The sequence below is a fragment of the Podarcis liolepis genome, assembly GCF_965112155.1.
Source record: "Podarcis liolepis genome assembly, chromosome: Z".
Lineage (NCBI taxonomy): Eukaryota > Metazoa > Chordata > Lepidosauria > Squamata > Lacertidae > Podarcis > Podarcis liolepis.
The window spans coordinates 4,485,930-4,498,826 of NC_139570.1; the positions used below are offsets into that span (position 1 = coordinate 4,485,930).

The 12,897-nt window shown below is 45.3% G+C and overlaps 1 protein-coding gene across 1 annotated transcript in view; it reads right to left on the reverse strand.

Moving 5' to 3' along the window:
* ARHGEF6 (Rac/Cdc42 guanine nucleotide exchange factor 6) overlaps positions 1–12,414 on the reverse strand; it is an 81,023-nt gene extending 68,609 nt beyond the window's left edge. Inside the window, exons 1-2 of the mRNA XM_083486402.1 lie at positions 12,033–12,414; positions 1,024–1,107 (exon numbers count right to left, since the gene is read on the reverse strand). Of these exons, the coding sequence (XP_083342528.1) occupies positions 1,024–1,107; positions 12,033–12,197 (249 nt within the window). The 5' untranslated portion in view covers positions 12,198–12,414. The remainder of the gene's footprint in view (positions 1–1,023; positions 1,108–12,032) is intronic.
* Between the last annotated feature and the right edge of the window lie 483 nt (positions 12,415–12,897).

The following is a 12,897-nucleotide window of genomic DNA, read 5'->3' on the forward strand; positions in this document are numbered from 1 at the left end:
CCCAAAATATAGTCTGGCCCCCCAAAAGGTCTGAGGGACAGGGGACCGGCCCCCAGCTGAAAAAGTTTGCTGACCCCTGGACTAGATGACCCTTGGGGTCCCTTCCAACTCTATGATACTATGATCCAGGAGCAGGCAGGCCTTGCAATACCTTGTTCTCAAACCACATTACAAAAGCTCTCAACGTTTTAAACACCAGCATGCTAAGAAAACATAAACAAAAAAACCACTGGAATGTAAATTATTTTGTTTATTTGCTTCAGCTATTGTGATCTTTAAACTTAAAGGCCTAAAGAGTCTAAAGTGTAAAAAGCAACCAAAACACCCCACAACACATAGAATTGTAGATCACCTACTCCAACCCCCCCACCCCCACCCCACCCCCGCTATGCAGGAATATGCAGCTGTTCCATAGGGGGATCGAACCTGCAGCCTTGACATTATCAGCACCACAGCCCAATCAACTGAGCTATGGAGGTGTAAGAGAACGAACTTGAATAAGAAATCCTTCTGCTCCAAAATGGACTTAAATCACATTCCTTTCAATCAACAGTTATGGGAAATACTTTCAGATGTAATTCAGAGATTATTCAGTGAACATCATTAATCAGAATTTGTTCAAGCAGTGGTACTAACAACCTGACTTGGGCCACATTCATACCATACAGTTAAAGCCCTGTGATGCCACTTCAAGCAGCCCTGGCTTTCCCACAAATAACTATGGGAACTGTACTTTGCTATGGGTGCTGAGAGATGTTAAGAGACCCCATTCCCCATGCAAAACTACAATTCCCACAGCTCCCTCTGAAGAGGGATTGACTGTTAAATCACTCTAAGATTTGTAGGTCTGCGAGGGGAGCAGTCCTAACAACTCTCAGCTGCCCTAAACAAATTACAGCTCCCAGAATTATTGGGGCGGGGGTGGGGAACCGTGACTGTTTAAAGTGGTGGTATCGTGGCGCTTTAAATGCGTGGTGTGAATGTGGCCGTGGTACGAGGCAGCTACAAAGGGTTGGCACTTACCTCGACTTTAAGTGCAGCACACCCGTTTAGGAACTCCTCGATGTTGCCAATGCAGTCGGCTTCTGTCCTGGGCTCCCGGCAAAACTAAAGAGAGAATTTTTTTTTGCAAAAGGTTAGGGGGGGAAAACATCACCTATAGGAGCAGCGAGAAAGAGATTACGAGCCTTCGCGGCTCCTTCTCAGCAGCAAAGCCAGAGAAGATGTTAGACCGCTTGTTGGCAGTAAGGCAAGCTTGCTGCTGGATGGATTTTGCAGAAGAAGGTGGAGTGCGGCGTGGGTGGCGGGCGGTAGAAGGGAGGGAGGGAGGCAAGCTGTCAGCCCAGGAAGAACAAACAGGCAACAGAGCGAGCGAACCAGAAAGCGACAAGCTCACATCCCTGCTCTGAACGTCAGAGGGTGACACTGATGGCCCCTGAAGATCTCCCCTCCTCCTGCCCAAATTGCAACCGGATCCTTTCAGAAACGGGTGGACCAAGAGATGGGGAAGGGGAAGAGAGAGAAAAGAACCCCAAGAAATAGTTGAGAGTTTAATTAATAATTAGGGGAGGGGGCAAACAGAGGCGCTCCCTCTGCAACTCTGGGAGGCATGATTTGTGGGGCTGTCTTTCTTTTCGAAATTTATATGCCACTTCATTGTTAACAGCAGCAAGACTTAAGGTGGTTTACATAGAAGGATCAGTGGAATTATGGGGGGGGGGGGAATCAACCGTTTAAAACCTTCAAAAATAACTAAAACCAGCAATAACTTAAAACATGTCCCTGCATTCTGCAGGTCTGGCTAGGCTCGCCTAAACAAAAATGTTCTTTGCAGGCACCAAAAGAGTAAAGTGAAGGTGTTTGCCTGATGTGAATAGGCAGAGAGTTCCAAACGTGCAGGTGCTGCCACACTAAAATATCAATTACCGGTACTTATAAATGTGGAAGGAGTATTATGAGGCACCTATACAGTGCCAGTTGTCTTTGAAGATGCCTTGGGCAATGCATATTTATTTATTTATTTATTTATTTGTTTGTTTGTTTGTTTGTTTGTTGGTTCCCCCCACCATGGTTTTCCCCACCCACATTATATCCACACAACAACCCTAAGAGGTAGGTTAAGGCAGGGGCAGACTTGGGTAATATGGTGCCCTGAGCAAGGGCAAAACTTGGCATCATCCCTAAATATTTTCCCAGTGATTCCTTTTGGTACTGTTGCTTTTTAAAATGGATCTTCTCAGTAGGTCCCCATATAAATATAGGGTTTTTTTTATCACTATCGTTATTTTGCACCCCTTGGCTTGGTGCCCTGTGTGGAGGGACCACCTGTACCGCCTTATCTCCGATTCGGACATCCCATCAGATGTCACAGAGATAAACAACTACCTGACTTTCATAAGACACCTGTAGGCAGCCCTTCCTTGTGTAGGGAAATTTTTTATGTTTGATGTTTACTGTGCTTAAAGTTTTTAATTTGTTGGAACCTACCCAGAGCAGCTGGGAGAGACAGTGATTGGCCGAAGGTCACCCAATGAACTTCTTGACCAAGCGGGGATTTGAACCCTGGACTCCCAGGTCTTAGTCTGACATTCAGACTGATGCACCACGTTGGGGGTTTTTTTATGCTGAACCACAAGATGTACTGTAGCTAGATTGTTGAAGGAGACCAAAGGCATGGAATACTGTATACATGCGCTGTTTTTTAACCTTGAAAGGCTTTTAAGGTCACAGAGACCCAGATATCAGAAAAGCCCATGTTCTCACATGAATATGCTAGATGATTGCTGCTCTTTTTAGTATATTGTGGGCCTATTTTAAATTGTTCTTTTATTCTGTTCCTGATTCATTTTTTTAAAAAAGACTTGAAGGGTCGGGTAGATATTTTTCTCATGCACAAAGACTGTGTACAAACTATATCCTTCACAGAACATTTGAAGCACATCCTCCCCCCGCCCCCGAAAATTATGGGCACTGTAGTTTTGCATTTACAGAGTTACCATTCCCAGCAGCCCTTAACAAACTATAATGCCCAGAATTCTTTGAAGGAAAGAATGTGCTTTGAACGATTGTCAGAAGCCCTTTCACTGAGGCAGACCATCAGAGAGTAGCTGCATTGTGAGAGGAGAAGGGTGAAGCAGTAAATTTTGAAATACAGGAGTCCTCTCCTCGTGATGCCCACCTCCCATAGCCATTCTCCCAAGGAAAGTCCAAAAATGCCGCTGGTTGCCTTAGTCTATTGTTACCCTCATAGACACTGCAGATAAGTACATAGCATAGCCCCCAATTTATAAGGATCCCCATGACTGAAATCATATGCAGAAATGCCTGGGAGTAACCTTCACTGAACTCCCGGGTGCTTGTTCCTAACACCCAGTAAGTTCAGTTTTCAAACACCTTGCGCTTTAACAAAATGCCACTTTTAGCTTTTGATTGGGAATGCAAACAATCAGCAACAAAGTGCTATCCTTTAAAATGCTGGTGTGAAGTAGGAACACCATTAAAGACAATGGAATTTAGGATCCAGACTTCTCTCCCTGCATTCTGAGTTTGTCTGCTCCAATCTGCCAAACACAAACTTGGAAGTCTCATTATCGTCCCATTCTCTTGCCAGAACAAGGAAGATCAGCCAATTATCCTGATTGATACACCAGCAGATGATGTTATCCCTCCTGCTGTAAAAGGAACCCAGAAGTGGTCACTAAACCATTGGAGGTCAGCTATGATTCCCTGTTTTGTTGTTGTTTAGTCGTTTAGTCGTGTCCGACTCTTTGTGACCCCCTGGACCAGAGCACGCCAGGCACTCCTGTTTTCCACTGCCTCCCGCATTTTGGTCAGACTCATGTTTGTAGCTTTGAGAACAGTGTCCAACCATCTCGTCCTCTGTCGTCCCCTTCTCCTTGTGTCCTCAGTCTTTCCCAGCATCAGGGTCTTTTCCAGGAAGTCTTCTCTTCTCATGAGGTGGCCAAAGTATTGGAGCCTCAGCTTCAGGATCTGTCCTTCCAGTGAGCACTCAGGGCTGATTTCCTTCAGAATGGAGAGGTTTGATCTTCTTGCAGTCCATGGGACTCTCAAGAGTCTCCTCCAGCACCAGAATTCAAAAGCATCAATTTTTCGGCGATCAGCCTTCTTTATGGTCCAGCTCTCACTTCCATACATCACTACTGGGAAAACCATGGCTTTAACTATACGGACCTTTGTTGGCAAGGTGATGTCTCTGCTTTTTAAGACGCTGTCTAGGTTTGCCATCGCCTCTCTCCCAAGGAGCAGGCGTCTTTTAATTTCGTGACTGCTGTCACCATCTGCATCTGCCCAAGAAAGTAAAATCTCTCACTGCCTCCATTTCTTCCCCTACTATTTGCCAGGAGGTGATGGGCCCAGTGGCCATAATCTTCTTTTTTTGATGTTGAGCTTCAGACCATATTTTGCACTATCCTCTTTCACCCTCATTAAAAGGTTCTTTAATTCCTCCTCACTTTCTGCCATCAAGGTTGTGTCATCTGCATATCTGAGGTTGTTGATATTTCTTCCGGCAATCTTAATTCTGGCTTGGGATTCATCCAGCCCAGCCTTTCGCATGATGAATTCTGCATATAAGTTAAATAAGCAGGGAGACAATATACAGCCTTGTCGTACTCCTTTCCCAGTTTTGAACCAATCAGTTGTTCCATATCCAATTCTAACTGTAGCTTCTTGTCCCACATAGAGATTTCTTGTGGAGCATTTTTTGGAGGAGAATATGCCTGATGTCAGCTCCCAATGTGCTGGGTGACCACCCTTTCTATTTACCCAGGTCTTAAAAAGCACTTTCCTTTTTTAGCTGCTGGTGTTGCTGTTTCCTAAAGCTGTTTAGTTCATTGGTTTTGTACTTTTTGGTTGTTGTTGTTGCTTCATTCGTCATGTTGCATGTTCCCCTGGGGGGAAGCAGGTTCGTCCTCAAATAGAAGACAATTGTGTTCCACTGCAGCACCTGCAGTTGCCTCACTCTGCCCAGTGGTAGGGCCAGCCCTGCAGGAGTGTTTTTCCAGTCCTACCTGTTGAGGACTGAACCTGGGACAATGTGCATTAGGACCATGAGTATGCTGCTAAAGTGAAGAAAAGTGCAGTCCCCACAGCAAGGCTCTGGGCAGCAGCAGCAGCCTCGAGGCTGCAAAGGTATGCTTGCAAGCAAGACATGGCGAAATCTCAGAAGCCACAGGCATTGCTTAATAATAGCTCCATTGCTTAGAGGGGTGGGGGATAGGGCTGTGTCCTGCAGCAGCCTGCAGACGGCCTGCCTGCCTGCCTGCCTTACACACACACACACACACACACACACACACACACACACTTCTTCTTTCTTCTTCTTTGGCGATCACTCGTAGCTGAGTAAGATTGTCTTCCCTAAACACGGTTTCAACAATGAGTCTGTAAGTGACTGTGGAGGCCAATTCTGGATCCACACATCCTTCCACAGTGGGGACATTGGTTTCTGGGCGGGAGCTGATCACAGTGTGGATCACGGTGTGGAGTGTGCCTTCCTCCTAGTACGTTTCTCCCTTGCGTCCTGAGTTCGAGTGCCTTCAAAGCCCATGACACCTTTGGTAAAGGCTGTTCTCCTACTGGAGCACCAGTATTTCCCAGTTGTCAGTGTTTATACTACATTTTTTTAGATTTGCCTTGAGACAGTCTTTAAACCTCTTTTGTTGACCACCAGCATTACGCTTTCCATTTTTAAGTTTGGAATAGAGTAGTTGCTTTGGAAGACAATCAGAATAAACAGAAGCAGTAAAATAGTAACGGTTTTCTGAGCCAGTGTGACAGATAAAGAGGAAACCACACATATCCAGAATCCTGATTTAGGTCACCAGAGTGCAGAATTTGTAATTATTATTTCTTGCAGTTAATTTGATTTCTTACCCACCCTCCACCATGAGGTCTCAGGGCTGGTTGCAGCAATTTACAACATTAAATACATTTTCAAACTAATTGTGCAATATAATTGGGCTTTCCTCTCAGCTAGGAACATAGGAAGCTGCCTGATATTGAACCAGACCTTTGGTCCACCCAGCTCAGTGTTGTCTACACTGACTGGCAGCAGCTGTCCAGGTTTTCAGGCAGCAGACATTCCCAGCCCTATCTGAAGATGCCAGGGGTTGAACCTGGGACTTTCTGCATGCAAAACCGATGCCATATCTCTGAGCTGCAGACACACACACACACACACACACACAGCCCTGCTCTTGAGCTTCCTTCCACGACAACAAAAAAATTGTCTAGGATGCCGATCAACCAACCACTACCTTGAACGTTTCTGTCCGGCCCCAGACCCTCACATCCTTTTACGGGGCATTTCTCAAGTATACAGGCCTGCCCTTGAGGTATACATTTAGCCAATCAGAGTGATTTTGCAGCTAAAAGGTTCCCTTTTTTGGAGAACAGGGAGGAACTTGGAAGGCAACAGCCAAGGACAGGCTGGGTGGGTGAATATTTACTATCCCACCTTGCTAACCGTCTTTTATTGCACTGCTGTTTCCTCTTTCCTGCCAAGTTCTTTCCATTTTGCCTTTCCAAATGTTGCTGATTCAGGCTGCGACCCACAGATCCTCCTGTACAGCTGGAATGGGGAGGGGGGCTTATGAGTGTTTAAACTCAAATGTTGCTTACGCTGCTGCTATATGTGCTATTCTCCACCAAACTCCAATCTCATTGCCTTGTTTTCCCACTGCCATCTGAACTGCTGCATTTCCAAACATTACAGCTGCTGAAAGACTTTACCTATGCCACATAGGTGGTGTCTGTTTGACCTCTGCATGCTGCAGTTCTATAGAAGATGTCCTTGACCCTCTGATAGGCTAGTGACATGGATCATGTGCAAAAACTACATAGCCTCCAACATTTCTTCGATGAAAATAGGGACATCCTACCATACCTTCCAACATTTCTCTAATGAAAATAGGGATGTCCCACCATACCCTGTAAGGCTTGCCGATCAAAAGGTTCGAATCCCTGCAACGGGGTGAGCTCCTGTTGCTCTGTCCCTGCTCCTGCTGACCTAGCCATTCAAAAGCACATCAAAGTGCAAGTAGATAAAAAGGTACCACTGCGGCGGAAAGGTAAACGGAGTTTCCATGTGCTGCTCTGGTTCGCCAGAAGCGGCTTAGTCATGCTGGCCACATGACCTGGAAGCTGTATGCCAGCTCCCTCAGCCATTAAAGCAATGAGTGCTGCAACCCCAGAGTCGGCCACGACTGGACCTAATGGTCAGGGGTCCCTTTACCTTTACCATACCCTCCAATATATTTATCTGATGCAAATAGGGACTTCCTAAGAAAAAGCAGGACATTCCGGGATCAAATCAGAAACCGGGAAGGCTTCTGTAAATCTGGGAGTGTCCCTGGAAAATGGAGACTCTTGGAGGTCTGATACCACCCAGTGCCTACCTATCAGCCAGCAACAGCTCATCTTTTCATTCACGTTAATCATCCTACGCAGTTGCCCTGGGATGCAGAAGGAGATAAGCTGCAAAGCCAGGTGCTTTGCAAAAGAGCTTTGACATTCTACTCAGTGACACAGCTGGTGAAAACAGGAAAACAGGATGTGTATTAAGAAAAATATATCTGATTACCCACCCTGACCCATTCCTTCCCTCAAGCTCCCTGCCTCTTGGATCCATTTCTGCAGCACTAGCCTCTGCAGGGAGAGGGCTGCAGTTAAATGGACCATAATCATTTTCTTTAAAAAAGGGTTTGGGCATCCCTGACTGCAGCACCAGCCATGACCCTTGTGACTTTTCAAACCAGTAAGCCCCACTGAATACAGTGGGAGGTTTTATGTCCAAACAAACATGCATAGGGTCTCATGTTTTTAAGGGTCCTAATGACACCCACCTACTGGAAAGTAGATTCCATTGAGTGAGATTGCTGTTGAGGATTTAACTGTTAAAATCACAATCAACTTGATTGCATCAATAATAATAATAATAATAATAATAATAATTTTTTATTTATACCCCGCCCTTCCCGGTTCAAAAACCAGGCTCAGGGAGGCTAACAAAAAATTTAAAACACTTAATTAGAAAAGCAGCATAAAATACAGTATAAAAACATGAATAACAATAAAATTCAAAGTTCAGAAATCAATTTAGGGTAAATCAATCTAATAAGCATTGGATAATCCCCAGGGCTAGCTGGCTGAATTTGTCCAACTTGGGCCAGCGAGGAGGCCAGGGGAGAATTAGCTGTGGGGTCTCAGAGCAGGTAATCTTCATAAAAGGGGAGGGGGAGGGAAGAGAAGGGAAATAAAAGATCAGGCTGAATTCAAATTAAAGGCCAGGCGGAATAGCTCCGTCTTACAGGCCCGATGGAAGGAGGTTAAATCCTGCAGGGCCCTGGTCTCATGGGACAGAGCATTCCACCAGGTCGGAGCCATCACCGAGAAGGCCCAGGCCCTGGTGGAGGATAGTCTGACTTTCTTAGGGCCCGGGACCTCTAAACTATGGTTATTCATGGACCTTAAGGTCCCTTGCGGGGGAGAGCAGGAGGCGGTCTTGTAAATACGAGGGCCCTAAGCCACAGTCAGTCGCAAAAGTGTTTTCAGGGCTGCACAAAATGACAAATGACTCGTAGAAGAGAATCCAGGTGTCTCTCTGTGTGCACAAGGCCCTTTGGGTCATTGGAATCCCTTAGAGCTTTTGAGCCATATGGTTGCAAACATACCGGCAAGACAGAGCAGTGCAGTGAGATAATTTTAGGCTTTGGACATAAGGAGGGCCTTATGGAGGACTCCTTCTTGGATGGCAATGTGCATAACTCCAAAATGTGGCAAGCTACCAGTCCTGCTGCATGGAGGATACTTCCTGCTCATTCTGCAGAAGAGTGACCTCAATGACTCCGCTCCAAAGTCTTGCCCTGGCGGTACCACAGCAAGGCATAGGCAGCTGCCTTTTACCAGGCCAGGAATTTGCCCATCACATCATTTGCTACCACATCAAGACCTCCTGCATGCAAAGTGTCAGTTCTGCCATAGAGCCACCAATTAGTATTGCTTTTCATTACACATGCAAATGGACCAGGCCATGCATTACATCCACAATCAATGCATGGTGATCCATGGAGGGATCTGTCTCTGCAATAGCTCAGCCAATACAGCATAAGACTCTACAGGGTCATGGTTTTGAGCCCTGTGTTGGGCACGGGGTTGGGGAGTGGATTAGATAACCCTCAGGATCCCTTCCAACCATTCTATGATTCTTTAAGGTGATTTCAGTAAATGTGCACAACTTCTCACAGTGTGCCATTCAAAGAGGTAATAGTGTGGCTGTGTATTTTGTTGATTATTGCTTCTTACACGTTATGAAAATAAGTTAACAATATACATGGTGGGGGGGGGGGGAATCCTCTGCCATAGGGCAATAGTCCCTATCTGGAAAACACAAAGGACAACCTCCATGGAAAGATTTTGGTGCCTGGACAGATTCACATGGAGGTAAGCAGCCCTTCGGGTAACCTGGTCCATAGCCATTAAAAGGGTAAAACCAGGGCTGGAAGCAATCAATACAGATCAATAACTTATGAAGCTTCAAGATCAGAGGTCCACCAGCCTCAATATTGTTTCTACCAGCAGTGGGAACCTCCAGCCATGAGCCGCATTTGGTCCAGTAGGAGTCCTAATTTGCTCTGGGAGCCTGTTCTCCGATTTCTATCTGGGCCACACACAGCTAGGAACAGTGAATAAATCTTAATTCAGTTCATGTCTAAAGGTGAACCTACCTAAGTTGCACTTTCTGAAACGTAAACACAACCATGTGTATACGTTGCTCATAGTGGTGTAAAATGTGCTTCAGAATTTCATGCATTTTTATTTCTTGCGTTTGTATTTTATTAAATACAAAAAATGCATTATACAGTGGTACCTCGGGTTACATACGCTTCAGGTTACATACGCTTCAGGTTTCAGACTCTGGTAACCCAGAAATTTTACCTTGGGTTAAGAACTTTGCTTCAGGATGAGAACAGAAATCGTGCTCTGGCGGTGTGGCGGCAGCAGGAGGCCCCATTAGCTAAAGTGGTGCTTCAGGTTAAGAACAGTTTCAGGTTAAGTAAGAACCTCCAGAACGAATTAAGTACTTAACCCAAGGTACTACTGTATACCCGCAAAAGTGTGTATATTAGGACAAAACCACAGTACAATGCTGGCAGATTTCAAAAGGACTTCAAAAGGATTTCTTACCATTACAAACAGATATGGAAATGTGGAGAACTAAACTCAAGAATGGAAGAAGGATAAATCGACAGAACCTGGATTTGACAAGATTTGCCCAACCCCTATACCTCGCCATCATATGCAACATCAGGTATGAGGGCTGGTAGAGAGACCAGTACAGAAAAGTACAGCCAGGAACATTAAAGTGCACTCACACATGTCTAGCTGGGCCTAGTTCATAGAATAACAGAATTGTAGAGTGGAAAGGATCCCAAAGGTCCCACAGTCTAAACCCCTGCAATGTAGGAATCCCAACTCAATTTCTGCTTTAAAATCTCCACTGAAGGAGAGTCTATCACCTTTTGTGGGTGTCTGTTCTACCAATGGCTCTTACTGTCACATAGTTCTTCCTGAATCTTTTGTAACTTGAATCCATTAGTTTGGGTCCTAGCCTCTGGAGCAGGAGAAAGCAAGCTTGCTCTGTCTTCCATGTGACAGCCCTTTAGATATTTGAATATGGCTATCCTTTCTCCTCTCTGTCTCCTCTTTTCCAGGCTAAACATACCAATTTCCCCCAACTGCTCCTCATAAAGCTTGATTTCCAGACTCTGGATCATCTTGGTCACCCTCCTCTGCACATTTTCCAGCTTGTCAAGATTTCAGGTGTGGTCTGACAATGCAGAATAGAGCAGTATCTTGATCTGGATGCTATACTCAAGCTGATGCAGCCTAGAACTGCATTAGCTTTTTTTGCTGCTGCATCACACTCTTGACTCATGTGAAGCTTTTGGTCTATTAAGATCCCCAGCTCCTTTTCACATGAACTGCTTACAAGCCAGGTGATCTGTGCAACTGGTTCTTCCTGCCTAACCAGTGCCAGATTACCAAATGGGCAGAATAGACACTGGTCAATAAGCCCATGCCTTTTAGGAGCCCCATAACAATGGATCAAAATAATATTGATTTGATCTTGAAAGAAAATTACAATCAAGCTTTCTTAGTTCCATGTTATGCCAACAAGAAGGGGACCCCCGAGATTTCAACTGCCTAGGGGCCTCCACAGGGTTTAATCCGACACCTTACCTAAGTGTAGAACCTTACATTTGCCCCTACCAAAATCCTCCCAGAAGCCAATTTCCTTCCATAGCAGGGTTCACCGCTGTGTCCAATCAGTAGGTCTTGGGGAGGGATCAGTTGCATTTGGGATCCCTCAGCCTAGTCAGTTAGAGGCAACAGAACTAGGAAAGCCGTCTCTGCCAGAGGCCCCAGAAAGCTACTGGTTGAGGAAATAATGTGACCAGTTATAAAGCAGATGCTTATGTCTCAAATTCTCATATCACCACCTTCCATGAAATCAATAGAAAGAAATAGGCAAACCACTGTTCTCTTAGCTGCGTTACTGCCCCCCCCCCTTCTGCAATTTGGAGATAACACCACCACCAGCAGCTTACTTTACAGGGCTATTGCAAAGTTTCATAACTGCTGTTATGAAAAGAATTTTTTTTTAATGCCAAGACACCTTAGTCACTCTGGTGGCTGATTCTGACAGCAGCTTTAACCCAGTTGACAAAGCATTGGCTGCTTCTATGTAGTCTGGGGCTTGTTGTCTTAGTGTAGCAGGCCTGTTGTTGCTCCCATACTAGCAGAGTAACACAACCACTGCGTGCCAGGACCATGCCTATCACCATCAACTTTCTTTTCTTCTTGCAAATATTAAAGTTTGTTGGAAAGAACCAGGGGTTCAGATTTAAAGCAATGGCCACATCCTTGCAACAGGGCATTGGAAAATATATAGGATCACTCCCAAATGGTACCCCTCCTACAAAGCCCGGAATAAACTTTCATGGTCTTACCTTTCCTACAGATCCTGGAAGAAGACGGTGAAGCAGTTTGCACAGAACGACCCCATCTTTCAGAGATGTTTTCAGGAACTGCACAGGGTTGTCAATAATCATTTTGGGAGAATTTAAAGCCCCCAGAGAAATCAGCCAGGTTACGATTTGCTCTTCTGGATTCATGGTTGAAGATTTAGTGTCTTCAGCTTTGCAGATCTTGCATGCAACGATGCCTAACCCACATCCGTGACTGTATCTTCCTGCTTCTACTGGAGTGAGCAGAGCAGCAGTAGAGGTTACCGTACTTACTGCTCTGCACTTAAAGCCACAAACGGATTGATTGTGGGGGGTTGGGGGAGGTTACCAGAAACAGACTTTCCTCTGACTGGTGGAACAGGTTAGTGTTCATTTGCATAATGGTTTCTGGTCTTCTGCGATAACTTCAGAAGAAATAGGAAGGGGAAGAGCTCTTGTGGCGGATGTTTTGCTGTGAGTATAGAGGTGCCCTTATCCTGCATCTCTCAAATGTTTACTTTGCATGTCGCCTAACATAAAACAGAGACCTTGACTACTCTTGCAGCAGAATGAGCCAGTAGAGGGGATCATGGGAGATGCCCTTGAGTATTCCCCTGTGCAAAAATAATAAAAAGCTCACCAGTAAGCAAGTTAAATTCCAGCCTCAGCCTTGCTGCTCTAGCTTTTTAAATGCAGGACTCTTTAAATGCAGGAATCAATTAAAAATGTGGTCCCCCGCCTGCAGTCCTGAGGTGATACAGGGAAGTCTACCTCAGTCTGTCACTTCATTCTCACTCTGTTCTGCTCAGCAGATAGACCTGCACAGGAAATGTTAAAGAAGTGTTATAACTTTCAAGACAGCAGCCAT